The 19,054-nt window shown below is 43.7% G+C and overlaps 1 protein-coding gene across 4 annotated transcripts in view; it reads left to right on the top strand.

Annotated features, from left to right (window-relative positions):
- The first annotated feature begins 3,411 nt into the window (after positions 1 to 3,411).
- LOC109920412 (calpain-3-like) overlaps positions 3,412 to 19,054 on the top strand; it is a 30,891-nt gene continuing 15,248 nt past the window's right edge. For 3 of the 4 annotated variants that reach the window (XR_007265797.1, XM_020520446.2, XM_048618361.1), the window contains exons 1-14: positions 3,412 to 3,740; positions 6,430 to 6,499; positions 7,798 to 7,916; positions 8,150 to 8,283; positions 9,191 to 9,359; positions 10,607 to 10,678; positions 11,907 to 11,992; positions 14,325 to 14,396; positions 15,035 to 15,201; positions 16,388 to 16,560; positions 16,842 to 17,050; positions 17,362 to 17,401; positions 18,216 to 18,293; positions 18,621 to 18,681. Coding sequence is in view for 3 of the 4 variants with exons in the window: in XM_020520446.2 (XP_020376035.2) it covers positions 3,495 to 3,740; positions 6,430 to 6,499; positions 7,798 to 7,916; positions 8,150 to 8,283; positions 9,191 to 9,359; positions 10,607 to 10,678; positions 11,907 to 11,992; positions 14,325 to 14,396; positions 15,035 to 15,201; positions 16,388 to 16,560; positions 16,842 to 17,050; positions 17,362 to 17,401; positions 18,216 to 18,293; positions 18,621 to 18,681 (1,696 nt within the window). In the remaining variant the exon portion in view is untranslated. The remainder of the gene's footprint in view (positions 3,741 to 6,429; positions 6,500 to 7,797; positions 7,917 to 8,149; positions 8,284 to 9,190; positions 9,360 to 10,606; positions 10,679 to 11,906; positions 11,993 to 14,324; positions 14,397 to 15,034; positions 15,202 to 16,387; positions 16,561 to 16,841; positions 17,051 to 17,361; positions 17,402 to 18,215; positions 18,294 to 18,620; positions 18,682 to 19,054) is intronic. The other variant, XM_048618363.1, reaches the window with a different exon arrangement.

Below are 19,054 nucleotides of genomic sequence, written 5' to 3'. Positions count from 1 at the left end.
TGCAGACTGGAAAATTCCAAGATCCAGGACTACGTGCTGAGGGACGCATTAAAGCTTGGGGCAGCTGCTGCCAAGGCACAGTGGGGAAGGACCACCGTCTAAGGTCTTTCTGCTGAAGTATAATGGGCGTCCATTCAGTTGTCAGGCCCCTCTCGGTGCCTTGAAGGATAATAAGTAATTTTCCGCATGAATAGAAAATGCCTTTGTCTTTGCAACTGTAGAGAAGCTCTGAGAAACATCAAAATTCTTATGTTTTATTTGTTTTTTTCTCTGCAAAGATTGTACAGATCTGATTTAGAACATCTATATGTGATTATAGATGATTTTATGAATAAAGTATACTTTGAAATAAAAATATACACAGTAACGGTATGAGGGACCAAAGGAGAAGTTATGTTTATATAGTGTATTTCACATTTTCTGTATGCCCCCCCTGCTCTTCAAATGAGCAAACTTGCTTAGGTAGTCATTGTCATGTTTATAAATGCAGAGCTATTTGTATACCAGAGCGGTTGACAAGCTGTTCCAGTACAGCTACAACACTGGTATCTCCCTGTGAAAATTGCCCAGGTTTGTCCTGTCCACAAAAAGCAGAACAAATCCAACCCAGCCAATTGTTACCCCATCAGTCTACACTCAATCATCAGTAAAGTGATGGAAGGTGTCACCAACAGCACGTTCAAGCAGCACCTGCTCAGTGACGCCCAGTTTGGCTTCTGCCAGGGCCACTCAACTCCTGACCTCATTACAGCCGTGGTTCAAACAGACAAAACAGCTGAATTCCAGAGGTGAGGTGAGAGTGACAGCCAATGAGATCAAGTCTGCACTTGACTAAGTATGACATCAGGAGCAAAACTGGAATAATTGGAAATTGAGGCAAACTCTCCGCTGGTTTGAGTCATACCTGGCATATAGGAAGATGGTTGTGGATATTGACGTCAGTCATTTCAGCTCCAGGACATCTCTGCGCAAGTTCCTCAGAGTAGTGTCCTAGGCCCAACCATCTTCAGCCGCTTCATCAATGACCTCCCCTCCATCATAAGGTCAGAGGTGGGGATATTCGCTGATAAGTGTGCAATGTTCAGCATCATTTGTGACTTCTTGGATACTTAAGCAGTCTACATTCAAATGTAACAAGATTTGGACAATATTCCAGGCTTCAGCTGACAAATAGCAAGTAACATCTGTGCCACACATTTGCCACGCAATGGACACCTGCAATAAGACAAACAAACCACCACTTCTTTACATTCAATGGTGTTACCATCACTGAATCCACCACTATCAACATCTTAGAGGATACTATTGACAAGAAACTTGGCCTTGATTGGCACTGCATCCACTCCCTTCACCACCGACGCTCAGTAGCAGCAGTGTGTACTATCCTACAGATGCACTGCAGGAAATCACCACAGATTCTTAGACAGCACATTCCGAGTGTACAACCACTTCCGAGTAAAAGGACAATGGCAGCAGATACATGGGAACACCACCACCTGGAAGTGACCTGGTGGTATTATCATTGGACTGTTAATCAAGAGACCCAGATAATGTTTTGGGGACCTGGGTTTGAATCCTGCCATGGCAGATGGTGAAATTTGATTTCAATAAATATCTAGAATTAGGAGTCTAATGATGACTGTGAATCCATTGCCGATTGTTGGAAAAACCCATCTGGTTCACTAATGTCCTTAGGGAAGGAAACTGCCATGCTTGTCTGGTCTGCATATGACTCCAGACCCACAGCAATGTGGTTGACTCTCAACTGCCTGATGGACTATAAATGCTGCCTAGCCAGCGATGACCTCATCCCGTGAATGAATAAAAAAAGTTCCCTCCAAGCCACTCATCGTCTTGACTTGGAAGTATATCACCCTTCCCTCCACCTCTGCTGAGTCAAAATTCTGGAATTCCCTCCCTCGCAGCATTGTGAGTGTTCCCACATCACAGGACTGTAGCAATTCAAGAAGACAGCTCACCACCACCTTCTCAAGGGCAACTAAGACAGGCAATAAATGTCGGCGCAGCAAGTGACACCCACGTCCCACAAGTGAACAAAAGAAACAAGAATAATCGTCTGAGGGACCTGATTTCATAAGAGATTTCACAAACTAGGGTTTTATTCCCTGGAATAGGACCAGGGAACGTGGGGTTGAGGCTACAAACAGATCGGGCAGCTCTTCTTGAATAGCGAAGCATGCTTAAGGGACCAAATAACCCTTAATTGTTTGTACCTTTGTGAATTTAGACCATTAATGGTGATTTGGTTGGCTTCCAAGACATTAAGAGGAACAGATGATATAGATGGAAACTATTTGAGCTGGTTGAAGACGAGGGCACAGTCTAAGAATCAGAACCAGACCTTTCAGAAGTGAAATTAAGAAACATTTCTACACACAGAATGGCAGAAGTTTGTAACTTTTATCGACAACTGGCATTTGATACAAAACCAATTTGAATTTCAATTATAAAATTGATAATAGTTTTAACAATGAAAATATTGAGCAGGGTGTAGAGGTGGATATGTGTATATTGAATCGTGGAACAGACGTGAAGGGTTAATTGACCTCCTGTGTTTTCGCGACAAATAAATTGAAGGGAGGGGAATGGTATCTAAACTGAAAACAGCTCTGATGAAGACTCATCTAGACTCCAAACATTAGCTTGCTCTCTCTCCACAGATACTGCCTGACCTACTGTGATTTCAAGCATTTTTTGTTTTCAGTACAGATTCCAGCATCTGCAGTAATTTAGTCCTACCTGAATGATATCTAAAAGCTGATAAGAGAAAAAAATGTAAACATTTTGAAAAATTGAACTCATTTTAAAAATCAGGCACAAAAAATTGCTGAAGAAACTCAGAACTGGTAGCATCTGCGGAGAGAGAAACAGAGTTAACGTTTCAATTGGACTCGAAGTGCTAACATTGTTTCTCTCTCTCCATAGATGCTGCTAGTTCTGCCAAGTTTCTCCTGCACTTTCTGTTTTTGTTTCACACTTCCAACAGCCGCAGTTCTTTCTTTTATTTGATATGAATGTCCAGGTATCTGGAGATCTTCATCCTTTGAATATCTTTTAATATTGGATTCTGCCTTGGGTCAATGTCAAGATATGACTATTGAATTAATGCAGAGTGTGACATTGAGGGAGGGTTCTGGTAGGCTCTGTTAAAGGGCCAGTACAGAAACGGTGGACTGAATGGCCTCCTGCGCTGTACCTTTCCAAGACTCGCCGTTATCTTTGAGTCATGAGGCTCGCCTAATTGGTAAGATTACAAACGTTGGTGTGATTTTTAGCCAATTAGTTCCCAACAGGGGCCAACCTTTGGCCATGCAGCTCTGGCCTTGTACTGAAATTGCTCCACCCTCACAATGACGTTAGTTACTGGATTTCTGTAGAACTGAGCTGCAGGCGGAACTGCAGATCAACTTTGGAGCGATTCCAAACCCTGTCCAGTCTCCTTGTATTCCTGCTCCTCGCCAACTTCTTGCGCCATGTACCGGATGCCTTGGAGCGGAGGGGGACACACTCCCGGTTTCTACGACAGCAGTTTGGTGTTGCGGAGGAATGCCCTCTTGTACCCCTCCCCCGGAACCGCTGAAATACCAGCCCCCCAGCCGTTCCCGGGACCAGCCGGCCTGTTTGAAGACCTGCGCTTCCCTGCGGCCAACTCCTCGCTCCATGGCCCATCAGGGGTGTCGCGATATAACATTACCATTACGCGGTGGATGAGGCCACGGGTAAGCTCTGGCTGTGTGGGACTGGTCAATGACTAGCCTGGGGAAAGGCTGCCAAACCTTTTAATTGTGAATTCGCTGCAATATGCATCAGCTTGGGCAAAGCGACATTGACCCCTTTGATGTATAGAATTATGAATTGGGATTTATTGGTGACTAGGTGAAGGCTTTGCCCTGCTAATCAAACTATAAAAAGCAGAAATGCAAATTTGAGTTGTTGGAGAGAGTATTTTGAGCCCTATAATTTAGAACAAAATAATGATAATTGCAGGTATACTTGTCAGTTGGATGTGTTGGGAGGTGAGGGGTGAATTGAGACAATGTACAGTTTTAGGGGATATTTCTTACCTACTAGGTTTCGTGGAGAGAACTAGTGGCCTACTGCTCCTGATTCCTATGTTCACATCAGTGGGATCTCCACACATGTACCTTGAGCAGGAATTGTTTTGTGGTGTCTGAATTTCCTCATCCAGATCCACGGGTCTAGTAAATCCTAAATGATCTGTCACCATCTGACGTATAGCTTCGTCTGCTGGATTAAACTGGAAATATTTGGGACCATGATGGTCATACCATTGCTTTTGTGATGGCCATTGCCTTTCACTAATGCTGAGATGAATTCTCATTTTTCCTGGTAATCAAATTAGCATCAGTTAGATACAGCAGTTCTTTAATACTATCCATACTCTCAAATTCAGTTTCAATGATTGCTTTTCATCATCTCTCTCCCTGGCTTCACTCAAAGTTAGTGAATTAATGAAGGCCACTAGCTTTACAGACAATGACTGCAAGTGAAAAATGTCCTTCAAAACTAGGCAGCAGATGCAAACTCCCATGAACATTAAAGTTGCCAAGCCTTCAGAATTGACCAGAGGGTGGTAGATATATAGAACTGCTGCCTGAGAGGGTGATGGAGGCAGGTGCTCTAGTGACATTTACAAAGCATCTGGATGAGCACTTAAAATGCCAGGGCATAGCAGGCTATGGGCCAGGTGCAGGTAAATGGGACTGGTGTAGTTTGGTGTTTGATGGTCAACATAAATGCTGGGCCAAAGGGTCTGTTTCTATGTTTTATGATTGTGACTCCAAGTTGGGTGGGCTGTGAAACAGCTAACTATTCACCATGACCTGGAGTCTCTAGGAATTGTAGATTAATCTCCAATATGCTGCAGAGAGCATCCCTTAAGGAAAATCATTGACTTTTTAAGAAAAAAAAGAAGCTTTTAACATTTCCAGTTGTCAGTTTTAAAAGTATTGGATATTGGGTCAAATGCCTAAACAGAGCCAAAGATCATCAAAATGGGCAATAAAGATAATCATCTTATCAATTGCTTTGGGAATGCAGTGCATCATTGGATCAACATATCGCATATCCAGTGGCAGAAGTGTCATAATGAAACCTTCCAGGAATATGTTCAGCCACAATTCTATAGCGAGTAACTTGCCTCCTGTCCTACTAAAGCCTGCCCACCATTTACCAGGCACAAGTTAGGAGTGTGACAGAATACTCTCCATGCCTGCGTGGTTGCAGCTCGAGCAACATTGAGGCTTTTGACACCATCCAGGATAAAGCAGCCCTCTTGATTGGGTGACATCCAGTCACACTAACATGCACTCTCGTCACCAGTGCACAATGACAGCAATGTGTACCACCACCAGCAGCAGCACCATCTACAAGATACACTGCAGAAATTCACCAATGCTCCTCTGCAAACACTTTCCAAACCCATGACTTCTATTACCCAGAAAGAGCAGCAGATACATGGAACACTGTCTCTTGCAAATTCCCCACCAAGCAACACACTATCCTCACCACCTTGGAACTATATTCCTGCAGAGTCCCTGGGCCAGAATTCTAAAGCTCGGAGCCAAACAGCACTGTGGGTGTCCTTACATGCAAAGGACCGCAGCTATTTAAGAAAATGGCTTATCAACACCTTTCCCAGGGCAGTTATGGATGGGCAATAAATGTTGGCCAGCCAGCAGTGCACACGTCCCATGAACAAAGAAGATAAATGTTGGCTGTCTTAATACAGGTCAAGAAGATTGGCATCAAAGCATCGTATCAGTCTCATAAAAAAGATTGAAATGTATTAAAATGAACTGTTTTTGGGCCATCACCTGTGGTAGAAAAATTATATTCACACAAATCAATTTGCTATACACCAGATCTGAGTAATTTGAGACATCGTGTGGCAAGTGTGCTTTTGGGGAACATGTGATTTGAACCTATGGTTTCCATATAATGACGTTACCCATCGTCATCCCACTCCAGGGCTTGGAATGGGATGGCAATGGGTAATGTCATTATATGGAATAACACAAGATGTAGTCTGGGACTGGACAGGGGAGTGGGAGCAGTCGAATCAGCAGAAATTTGTAAAGGGTGGGGATCCACTCACATTTTTGGGCTATGAAAGGTGCCCAGCAGTATTCGAATTTACTCTGCTATATTAATGGAAACTGAAGATACTAACAAAATTTGTGTAGAAGCAAATTGCAACACCCCATAGGCAAGACATTCTGCCAGTTAAAAAAGTCAAAATGTTCTCTCTAAAAATTGAATTTTACAAGGTCAACGCCTTTAGAAGGGAATCTGTGTGAGTGGCCTCCTTGATCACTGCGTGATTTGAAATACTAAATCAATACAGCCATGAATTGCTACAATTATTTTGTATGAATGTTTCCACAGGAAATGTGTGCCAATCCTCAGTTTATTGTTGATGGAGCCACTAGAACAGACATCTGCCAGGGAGCCTTGGGTGAGAACCAATAACCTGGGTTAAACTTTAATATGTTTTATCATCTGGGGTTACACACTGGGGAGTGTTTCAAACTGATATCTGTACGTTGAATTAGGCAGCAAAAGGCTGTAAGAGATATACAAAGGCTTTATTGTAAGTTTGTAGTACGGCAGAGACATCAATTTCCACCTTCTCCTACTTGACTATTTTCCAGTCAATAAACTGACAGCCCCACTGGGGAAGAACTCAGCCTTTTTATTGAGAAAATAAATCCACCGCCAGTTAAACCAAACACCTCATTAATCAACTAAACAATGAAGAAACGCTGTTCACTGGGGAAACAAGGGAGAGAACTAAATCAGAGTAATGTTGGAGGGGGACATAATGCACTCCAGCCCTGCGGTACCCAGCTCCTTTTATTTTGAAAAACACATCATCTAATCACCCAATTAACCAAGTAACAAATAAGAACATAACTTAGATATTTATAATCAACTTATTCAGAGATCTTTTTACATACATCTGTGGAGCAGGTGAGGCTTGAATCTACATCTCCTGGCCTAGAGGCAGGGACACCACCACTGCTCCATAAGAACCCTGAAGAACTCATCTCTTAAATGCGAATATCCAATGAGCCTGTCCTGTTCTCAATAAACTTTGGAGCTGATCAGTTTAAGCCTTGTGGCATAGTTGTGGTGTCCCTACCTTGGAGCCAACAGATCCAGGTTCACATTCCCACCTGCCCCAGAAATGTGCTGTAAAACAGCTGAGCAAAATGACTAAAAATACCTTGAGCACATGGTCATGTTCCATGCCTTTTAGATTTGCAGAGATTTTACTAGTTTTCTAAAAATAAGTTTGAGCCTTGAAAGGCACTTGCACTTCCAAGTCTGACAGAGAGAAACTGAGCCCTGGGAAAACTGTTCATATGATGCTATAAATTGGATAACAATCCTTACTCCTCCAAAGGGAAATGTAGCAATATTTGACTCTGAGTATCTCTCAAACCCCCTGGCAGCAGTGGATTAGGAAGCCCTGATTAACAATTTTCATCCATATTGAGGCTAGCTGACAGCAGACAGGCAGCAGTTTAGGGATGTTGAGGCACTGAGGCCAAGTGTAGCATCTCGACTGTGCTTAGACCCCCAGAAGGTCAGTCAAAGCTGAAACATAGTTGTTATATTTGGACCAGCCACACTCTAGGTAATGCATTTAGTCACTGAGCCATTAGCAGCATTTGGACCACTACTGTCTGTGTTGTGGATAAAGTCCCTGTCCTTCCTGCAGTGATTCACACTTTCTGTACTTCTTGTTAGGTGACTGCTGGTTTCTGTCAGTCATTGCCTGCCTCAGTCTCAATAAGCAGGTGATGGAACAGGTCATACCCCCTGACCAGGGCTTCGGGGAAGGTTACACGGGCTGTTTCCGCTTCAAGGTACATCTTAGTTTTGCATCTGTCCAGTGTCTCTAAATGTAAATATTCTGTCTAACAGACAGTAGCGGGTGCTACCTCGTGCAGTGAGTAACACTCCTAACATCGAGTTTGAAGGTTATGGGTTCAAGTCCCAATCCAGGGACTTGAGGGCTGACATTCTGAGGGCATCCTATGTAAGAGAGGTCATTGCTGCTGACGTTCCTAATGTTTTGTCCGTCTTCTCATTTTCCAAGTTCTGGCAGTATGGGCAGTGGGTTGAGGTTGTGGTGGACGATCGGTTACCCACCATTAACAACAAGTTGGCGTTCCTTTATTCCAAAGACAACAATGAGTTCTGGAGCCCACTCCTGGAGAAAGCTTGTGCCAAGTAAGTGTGTTCTGAGAATTGTGCCGTGCAATTAATGGGTATTATGGCAGCAAGTTGAAGATAGCTCAGCTCGTAGTGGAAAAGGTTATCCCTAGGATGTGTTGTATGACCAGTCCTTGTAGCTAACCATCGTGTTGGATGATGCTATTGTACTATTACACACAATATGACAGGTTTACTATCTCCATCTTCTTTATGGTAGAGATCTACTTGTGGTGGGGAAATCCATTTGCTTTTCAAATGAGAAAAGTCTCTTGTACTATATAGGATGTAGTTTACTGTATGTTAGTAAGTACAAGTTTCACAGATTTATAGAAATTGCTAAGGACACTGAGGAGGACTGGATGGTAGGTTTTATTCCTTTGAAATCTTAAAGCTATTCGCTAACAATTCTGTTTGCCAATATAATCTTAAAGCTGTTCCCCGACAATTCTGCATGCCAACATAATTGTAGTTGGTGCTTAAGGCACTCCTCACTGTTAATCCTTTCAGACCACTGCACCTTTATATAAAGATGAGGGGATTATCCTCTGAGGAAGGATTGAGTAGACTAGGTCTACATCCCTTAGAGTATAGAAGAATGAGATACAATCTCATTGATCATAAAATTCTTGAGGGGATTGGTGGATTAGATCCTGAGACACTAAATTCCCTTGGCTGGGGAATCTAGAACTCAGGGCACTGTCTCAGAATAAGGGGTTGACCTCTTAAAACTGAAATGAGTTAGATAGTATAAAGTCGCTGGCAACCATGGTTCTGTTCCCTGGGAAGAGTCTGTGCTTTCACGAAAATTGGCGAAAAGGCTTGAGATAAGGGAATAAAGTCAGGGAGGAAGAAACCTCCAAGAACCTTGTGTGTTATAAGATGATCTTGTTTAACAAGCTCTTTCTGTACCCTGTTTCTTTAGGCTGAAGGGCTCCTATGAGTCTCTCTACATTGGTTACCCATTAGAAGCGATGGTTGATCTCACTGGGGGAGCTCCTGAATCATTTCAGATCAATGAGATGCCAAAAGATCTTTGGAAATTCCTGAGAAAGCTGCTAGAGAAAGGCTCAATAATTTGCTGTGCTAAACCGGTAATGGATTAACCTGTTTCAGACAGAGTTCATAAAATAATGAGAGAGTTGTTCACTCATGTTCTCACAAATCTACATTGACTCCAAGACCCACTTGTAATTTTAAATGCACTCCTGAAACACCTTGGGAATTTTTTTTTTAAAGACACTACATATGTGCAAGATCTTGTCTTGTGCTCTCCAAATTCTGTAACCGTAGGAAAAGGAGCAGGCCATTCAGCCCCTTGAACCTGTTCCACCATTTAATGAGATCATGGTTGATCTGTGGCCTAACTCTATATACCTGCCTTTGGCCCATACTCCTTAAATTTTTGTTAAGCAACAGGTCTTAAAACTAACAACTAATCTAGCATGAACTGCCACTTGTGGAAGAGAGTTCCAGACTTCTGCCATCTTTTCTGTGTAGAGGTGCTTCCTAATAACTCCCCTAAACAGTCTGGTCCCTTTTATTAGACCATTCCCCCTAGTTCTAGAATCCCCAACCAGTGGAAATGGTTTATCTTTATCTACCCCATCTTTTCCTGTTAATATCTTGAAGACTCTGTTCTTAACTTTCTAAATTCTGGAGAAAACAGACGTAATTTGTATAATTTCTCCTCATTAATTAATCCCTGAAGTCTAGGTATCATTCTTGTAAACCTACATTGTACTCCCTCCAAGGTCAATATATCCTTCCTAAGGTGTGGTGCCCAAATCTGCTCACAGTACTGCCATTAGAGGCCATGCTGTTGGCCTACCTTGGCCTGACACTCCCCAAACCAGTCCCAACTCTCTCTCTTTCTAAGACATTCCTCTAGTCAGCCCTCCTAACACTTTCTCCTTTAACCTGGTGACATTGTATCACACGATTCTCTGTTCGTAATATTTTATACATTTAAATGCTTTATAAATGTTCCGGAAAGAGGTTCAGAATCTGAGTGTTAGTAAGAGGGAGTGGAGTATATTTTTCAGTATTATGAGAGGGAGTGGGGTATATTTTTGACCATTACAGTGTGTGTAGGTCTATTTTGGAACGGTCAGTGAGATGGAGTGGGGTATATCCTCTTAATAATTCAGTAAAACCTAAAACACAATGACAAGAAATGATACACCAGTAATTAGGGCCCTTCAAAATATCCAGGAGTTCAAAGATATCAATTACTTTTTTTAAAATCAAAGTTACTATGTGTGATTTTGGTCAATAACTGTGATGAGAAAAAGAGTATAGCAAAGGTTTCATAACCTAATGGGTCATATTGTCTGTGCAGGGGCCAGTGGGTATACTAAATGAACAAGGCATCGTAACTGGACATGCATATTCAGTGACTGGTGTAGACCAGGTAAGGTGCTACTGTAATCTGAATGGAAACCTTCTATAGTTCATATCTTTTTGACGAGCTGTGTGAGTCCTTGTGAATTCTGTGGCAAAGGAGTGAACTTGAGATCTTCTCCCAGCCTCTCGATGTGATGCTCTATAGCTCTTTGGAGGACTTAGAGAAGTCTTCCTGCTGTGGTTTCTTTTTCTGTGTTGCTCTCGGTGGCAGGTTGGTCAAGACTAATAACAGGGCAGTGAACTAGCAGCTCCAGTGGCTGGCCGAATATCCCGTGATATGACACAGTGAAGAACTTAATTCTGCATCTTCCTGATGTTTCTCCAGTTCCCAAGCTCCCTCCAAAACATTGATTTGTTACGTTTAGGAGATGCCCACCCAAAGTTTCCAACATTCTCTGTTTTGGATGAGGTGCTAATCCCAGGTTTCAGCTGTCTGTTCAGGTGCGTGTCAAAAAATTCCATGGGTCACTAGTTTGAAGAAAAGTGTAGGAGTTCTCCTTGGCCAATATCTACTTCAACCAACATCAGTAAAGCAGATTCTTTTGGCCATTTGGTGGGATCTTGCTGTGTTCAGATTGGCTGCCGAGTCAGCAAGGCTCGGAAGTATAGAACCCTCCAGCAGAGGAGGTCACCATTTGGCTTGTTGTATCTCTACTGGATGGCTGGCAACAACCACAAATGTTACCACCCTTTCTCCATAGCCTTACAGTCTTCTTCCCTTCAAATATTTATCCAGTATCCTTCAGAAAGGTACTCATGAATCTGCTTCTGCCAGCTTGTTGGGCAGTACATCCCAGACCAAGGTGCTTCAGTGAACTCAAAGAAAATTCTCCTTATCATCTCTTGCTTTTCTCTTAATTCTCTGTCCTCTGGTTACTGTCCCTTGACTGAGTGGAAACAGTTCTTTCTTATTTATTCTGTCAGAACTCTTTCTGAGTTTGAACATGTTGATAACAATTCCCTTAACCTTATCTACCCTAAGAAAAACAATCCCAGCTTTGGGATGTTAGCTGCAATCCTTAATTTCTAGTACCGTTCTGGTAGATCTCTTTTGCACTCTGTCCAAGACATTGATCTGCTTCATAAATGTCAATGCTTTTGTTTCTAATAACTACACTCAGTGGTTCTTCTCTGACTGTGGCATTTTCCCAGTTCTCAGTAACTTTTCTGTTTCATATCGGTGTTATTAGGAGTTTCCTGACTGAATCATTGCTCCTCCTTTCTTTCTTTTGCAGGTTCAGGTGAAGACCAACAGAATAGAGTTGGTGCGAGTTCGCAATCCGTGGGGGAGAGTCGAGTGGAACGGGGCTTGGAGTGACGGGTAAGGACAGGGGTCTGAGGCCATTTCTGGGCCATTTAGGTATCAGTTTTAATCTTCAAATATCACAACACCTTGGTATGCTTTCTCTTTCGATTTGATACTAAGTGGCAAAGTTTAATGGGAAACCTTTAAAAGCCAACAAAGAAGTCGCACATTTAAGGCAGCAATGAGAATAAATTTCTTGTCTCAAAGGCTGGTGAATCGGTGGAATTCTTTACCGCAAGGGCTGTCAAGGCTGGGTTGTTAAAATGTTCAAAGGCTGAGTGTGACAGATTTTTAATCTGTAAGAGAATCAAGAGTTAGGTGGAAAAGGCAGGAAAGCAGACTTGCGGATTATCAGATCGGCTATGACAACGTTGAATGGCAGAGGTGATTCGATGGGCTGAAAGGCCTGCTTCTGCTCCTACGTGTTATGGTCTTCTGCAGCTGGAGGGTCATTAATGTATGTATTGCAAGACAGAACTCTTTCTCAGAGTGATCTGTTCGTGGTTTGTTTGAACTGGACTCCAAATTACTGTTATACAGGTGAAACATTCTTCGTACGCAGCATTCTGCAAAGAAGTCAAAATGATTCCAGGTAAAACCTGCAGCTAGAATTTTCCTTTTAGCATGTCAACAGAACATCCTGTTGGAGAGGTTTAATTCAGTAATTGCTGCCAGTATTGGTTCTGCTTGATAATGAGTCAATGTGACATGCCTGTTAATTGCTGGATTTGAGAGAGGGGCAGTTCACTTATTGAGATTCTATACCCTCTGTGGAAATCTTGTCACTGCTGAGAACACAGCCATGCCTTCCATTATCTCTTTAACCTTCGCTAACTCTGCAACCGTCTGAAATCTCTGACCTCTAATTCTGACCTCTTGAGCACCCCAGATTCTCATTGCTGTGCCATGGTACCTGACTGGGCCCTAGTCTCCCTCTCTCACACTCTCTCTTCCTTTAAGATGCTCCTTAAAATCCACCTTGAGGTATTTCCCAATATTTCCATGTCTGGCTCAGTGTCAAGGGATTTGCCTTGATTAACTCCTGTGAAACTCCTCAATACTCTATTAAAAATGCCTGTTAACTGCAAGCACACCTGTCCGAAATCCAAGAAGGATAACAACAGGATGTTGCTGGGAATGGACGGTTTCAGTTATAGGGAGAGGCTGGATAGGCTGGGACTTTTTTCATTGGAGTGTGGGAGGTTGAGGGATGACGTTAGAGGTTTAAACAATAATGAGGCGCATAGATAAAGTGAATGGCAGGTGTCTTTTCCCTAGGGTGGGGGATTTCAAGACTAGGAATTTGAATTTCCTTTATTGTCACATATATTCAATGTAGAATACAGTGAAAAGTATGTACCATCGCGCATACATAGATGCCATTCCCATTAACTTAAAACAAAATGAAAGAAAGATAACTTAGAGAGAAGGGTTTTGAGGAAGGGTCACTGGACCCGAAATGTTAACTCTGTTTTCTCCTCCACAGATGCTGCCAGACCTGCTGAGCTTTTCCAGCAACTTTGTTTTTGTTCCTAACTTAGAGAGAGTCCAACTTTCCCTTCTCCCTGCTACAGCATGCCACCACTGGAGTCCCACTCCGGGCTTCCCAGCCCACGCCATGCCACCACTGGAGTCCCACTCCGGGCTTCCCAGCCCAGCCCACGCCATGCCACCACTGGAGTCCCACTCCGGGCTTCCCAGCCCACGCCATGCCACCACTGGAGTCCCACTCCAGGCTTTCCAGCCCACGCCATGCCACCGGCAGGGTCCCACTCCATGTGGAAGCAAGGGTCCTGCTCCAGGGTTCACAGGCCGACCAACTGACTCTGTAGCCACGCTGTCTCTGAAGAGCCCACTGGAGCCCATCGGGGGCATATTTTTAAGGTGAGAGGAAAAAGGAGAGACATGAGGGCAACTTTTTTACACAGAGAGTGGTTCGCGTGTGGAATGAGCTTCCAGAGGAAGTGGTGGATGTGGGTACAGTTACAACATTTAAAAGACATTTAGGTAAGTACATGGATAAGAAAGGTTTGGAGGGATACAGGCCAAGCGCGGGAAGGTGGGACTAGTTTAGTTTGGGAGTATGGTCAGCATGGACTGGTTGGACCGAAGGGTCTGTTTCCATGCTGGATGACTCTCTGACTGTTGCTGGGAAGATTTTGGGGAATGTGGATCTTGTCTGTCTGTCAACACCGCTGCTACTTGCCCAGTGTAGGTCACTGAAAAACACTGTTACTGGCATTCTGGAGTGTTCCATACTAATAACATGCCTGGGCTCATCGTTATCGTACTCAGGGTTATGTCTTGAACAGTGAGATGTTAATACAACTGCCTTTTGTTTTTGCAGGTCTGCAGAGTGGAGCCAAGTCACTGACACAAACCGTAGGCAGATGGTACACCTGGAAGATGGAGAGTTTTGGTAAGTGATCGATTGTACGTTTCAGACCCTCCATTAGTCATTGACTTACACTGACTCCAACTTCATGTTGGGGACAGAGTCCTCACTTTTAACTTCAAAACTCCTCAGCCTCAAACTATCTCCCTCCATCTTGGTGAAAGGGCAGATGGGACCTTGGGAATAATGTCTCATTGTTGGCGGCTGTGCCTTCAGTTACTTAGGGTGTAAGCTCTGGAATTCCTTCTCTAATCCCTTCCACCACTCTCTCTCTCTCTCTCTCTCTCTCCCCCCCTCTCCTTTAAAGATCCTCCTTAAATCTAAACTTTTGGCCATCTGCCTTAACATTGCCTTGTGCAACTTGCTGTTTGACTTCACCTTGTAACACTCCACTCTGTCATGGATCATTTTATTGCATTAGAGGTGTTACATAAATACATTGCTGTCATAGAGGGACAGAAGTGCGGCATTCCCTCTGTATTAGACAGGGAGTGTTTCTCCAGCTTATGGGTTCAAGATTCTGGAATAATCTTGATTCTGGACCCACAGTTTCGTGACCCATTGAACCACTGCTGACATCATCATTAATGACTGTGTGGATGTGATCTGCAGTTTCTGTGATATTTGCTCACTAGACTAATTATTTTCCGTGCTTGAATCAGGATGTCAATTGAGGACTTCAAGAAGAATTTTGGGAATGTGGAGATTTGCCACTTGAGTCTGTGTCAGCTGTCTAACCCTGATGGGAAGCTGAAACCCTGGGTGCAGATGGTGTACGAGGGTCGCTGGATCCGGGGCTTCTCAGCTGGAGGCAACTTGTATTACAAAGGTAGGACACAACTGAGCTACAGCAACCACTTCCCTTCTGACTTTTCCCTCCACACTTCATTACAATGCTTCTGCTCACTGACCCTGCCTCATTCTCTGGTGCAGTTATATGGATGCTTGTGGGTTTTTTTAATTCATTCATTTGTGGGATGTGGGTGTCGCTAGCTGGCCAGCATTTATTACCCGCCCCGAATTGGCCCTTGAGAACTACCCTGCAGTCCACCTGCTGTGGGTTAACCCACAATGCCCTTAGGGAGGGAATTCCAGGGTTTTGACCCAGTGACAGTGAAGGAATGGTGATGTATTTCCAAGTCGGGATGGTGAGTGGCTTGGAGGGGAACTTGAAGGTAGTTGTGTTCCCATATATCTGCTGTTCTTGTCCTTCTAGCTAGAAGTGGTCATGGGTTTGGAAGGTGTTGTCTGAGGATCTTTGATGAATTTCTGCAGTCCATTTGTCCAAATTCTTCTCTCCATGTGTTGAGTGAACATCGACAGGATGTTTGACTCTGAGGGGACACCCAAACATGAATGTTTTTCCAAGTTGTACCCTCGATAAACTTGCACACATCTGAAACTTGGCTGCTTCTATTCCACGCCTACACTGATCACCTTTGGCTTCCAAAACCAGTGACACTTCCATATTTAAGCTCTCATCCTGTGTTCAAATTTCCCTGTGTCCTCTTTACTCTGAAATCTCCTCCAACCCTACAATCCTCCAATCTCGATCTTACAGATTCCTAATTTCCTTCAGCCCAAAATTGGGTGCCCTGCCTCCAGCTGTCCAGGGCTTAAACTCCTGATTTCAGTTCCTAAGCTTCTTTCCATCTCCCTTTCATTTTTAAAATGTTTATTTAAACTTTCCCCATGGATAAAGCTTTTGGTTCTGCGTGCTAAAATATCCTTCTGTAGTTTAGTGTCAAATTTTGTTTGATGACCCTTCCTTGAAGTGCTGATTTTATGATGTGTGTCCATCGTTAGTGAGTCACAGCGCAGAGGATGGAGCTTCCTAATGTCTCTTTAGCCCAATGGTAAATAAGCTGCCCTTGAGTTAGTGAGCGAGGGTCATGCACCAACAGCTAGAGGATGCCAGCTATTTGTGTGCCCAGGTATTTCTGATGGCCCAAGTCCTAGGCCAAGCGGTGCAGACGCTTATTCTGCGTTATTCCTTTCTAATTTACTGCTTTCAGATAAGTACTACTGGATGAACCCACAGTTCAAACTCACCCTTTTCGAAGAAGATGATGATCCTGATGACCCTGAGGTGACCTGCACCTTCCTGGTGGTCTTGATGCAGAAACACAGGCGGCGGATGCGGCTTACAGGAGTTAACTTCCTGTATATTGGCTTTGATATCTTTAAGGTGAGGGTGCTGTGTGGGGTCCCAATTCTCTTATGAAGTCAACTTCTTTTTCTTTCTCCCTCTGTCTCTCTCTCTCTTTCTCTCTCTCTTTTTCTCTCTCTCTCTCTGTGTCTTACCTCACCCCCCCTCCTTCACTCCTCTCCTTCCCCCCCTTCTCTCTCTCTCTCTCTCTCTCTGCTTCCTCTCTCTCTCGCCTTCCCCCCCCCCCTCCATCTCTCCTTCACTCCTCTTTCTAAATCAGTAACTACAGCCCCCCACTGTGTAGCTGTTCTGTTTCACAGGGAGACCCTACAAAAGCTTTCTTGACCCATGAGGATTTACAAGAAGCATCACCAGTGCTCTCTGTAAAGGAGCACAAAAACAGCACTGAGGTCATGATGCGAGGCTGCCTACCACCAGGCCACTACGTCATCATCCCATCAACTGCCAATCCCAACGAAGAGGGAGAATTCCTTTTGCGAGTCTTCACTGAGAAGGGTAACATCGCTGAGTAAGCACAAGTTCCTTTATCCAAGAATGAAAATAGCCAGGGACAATGAAGTATTTTGTTTTAGGGAGCGAGGTGCTGTGATTGGATTCAATCAGAATTTTTCAGATGAGGAACTGGGTTTGTACTTGAAAGAGGAGAGATTTGCTGGCTGTGTTAGAAAAGAACAGGAGAGTGTGATTAAGTGGTCATCGATGTTAGCTGTCCTTGGATCCAGAGGTGTCATCTATTCCCAGGTATCTGAGGTATTGTCATGTTATTCTTGGGTAGTTTATTCTCAGGTACCTAGTTTAATTAATGCATCTGTCTTCCAGGCCTGCAGAGCGGAACACCTCATCCACTGAGAATCCTCAGGCAAGTACAGAAGTGTGTCTGTGCATGCACGCATGTGACTCTGTGAGTGTGGGTGCGTGTATGTGTGTATGTTGTTGTCCACCGTTACTTAAGGTGGTAGTGAGCAGTTTCCTTCAACCACTGCAGTGGTCTAGGTCCACAGTGCTGTTCGGGAGGGAGTCTGAGAATTTTGACCCAGTGATCATGAGGCAACAGTGAACCAAATCCTATTTCAGGATGGAGTGCAAGATTAGGGGAGGAACTTGTAGGTGATGGTGTTGGATGCATTTACTGTTCTCCATCTCCGAAGTGATAGAAGTAAGGGGTTTGGAAGGTACTGTTGAAGGAGGCTTGGCAAGTTGCTGGAGTACATCTTCCAGAACAGATGGTGCATACTGTAGCTACAGTGTGCTGCTGGTGACAGGAGTGAAGGTTTAAAGCGGTGGATGGGCTGATGATCAGTGGGCCACTTGGAAAGAACAGTAACACTTGTCTATGATTAAGATAGTTATTAATCATCAGCCATCTCTTGATAGTTCAGCTGAAATGCCACAGCGTACAAGGCTATAGGCCAAGTGCTGGAAGATAGGGCAAGAATTGATATATGATGGGCCAAAGAGCCTCTTTCATGTTGTAAAATACTCCAACTCTGTAAGTGCAGAGTAGATTACAAAGGTCTAGGTTTTGAATCAGTGTGTCCAACTTAACTGATCTCCTACAATAAATTAAGTAGTAATCCAATTAAATTCTGTCCTTTGGTGGAAGAGACCTGATGAAGATGCTTATAATGAGTACTGAGCTATAAATTCTGACTGTGCACACATCTTATCTTCAGGGTCTACCAATCCTTGCACCCTGCCCACTTCCCTCTGCTGCAGAATCCAAGGAACTGTTTGACAGGATCTGTGGACCGGTGAGCTTGCATTTATTCCATCCTCCAGTTTCCTTATGTTCTGTCACAAAGATGTCAACTTCTTTCCGGGGTACTTAGGTTAATCAGTCGGGTAGGGCATCACTCCTTATTTCCCAAAGAGTCCATTCAGTTAGCTGGGGCAGTTGGGGAAATGGAAATGGTGTTATGAAACCTTCAGAACTCCGCACAGACTGATTTGACGATCTTAAGAAGTGATTAAGCAAAATGCACTATTCTGTTATTTGTGTTCACTCCCAATATTGAGGAGACAGGGAGATGAGATACTTTAACCAGTGTTATTCCACTGACAGCTGATTGTTCTCGCAGGATGAAGCTATTTCAGCATTGGAGCTACAGAAACTACTGGCAGAAATCCTACAGAAAGCTGGTAAACATTCTTGTTCTCAGAGTGCATGAATGCATATTTAATTAACTCCGATAGTCCACCTCCCAGATCCACCAGAATGATTGTGAAGTGCTAAAAGGGTTAGACTTCAAGGACCAGTTGCTTAGGTATTTTCTAATCAACCTGTGCAGACATGTTACTACACATGTCTGGAGCAGGTCAGACTTGAACCTAGACCTCCTGGCTCAGAGGTAGGAATACTACTTACCATTGCAATGCAGGAGTCCTGGGTCTGGTTGCATTGACCAGACTTGAATTCCTTAGAATATTACAGGGGTGATCTAATTCAAGATCCTATAAAGAGTTTCAGAGATAGTAAGAACTGCAGATGCTGGAGAATCTGAGATAACAAGGT

Source organism: Rhincodon typus, chromosome 39 (genome assembly GCF_021869965.1).
Source record: "Rhincodon typus isolate 14 chromosome 39, sRhiTyp1.1, whole genome shotgun sequence".
Lineage (NCBI taxonomy): Eukaryota > Metazoa > Chordata > Chondrichthyes > Orectolobiformes > Rhincodontidae > Rhincodon > Rhincodon typus.
This window is presented reverse-complemented; position numbering and strand designations above follow the sequence as displayed.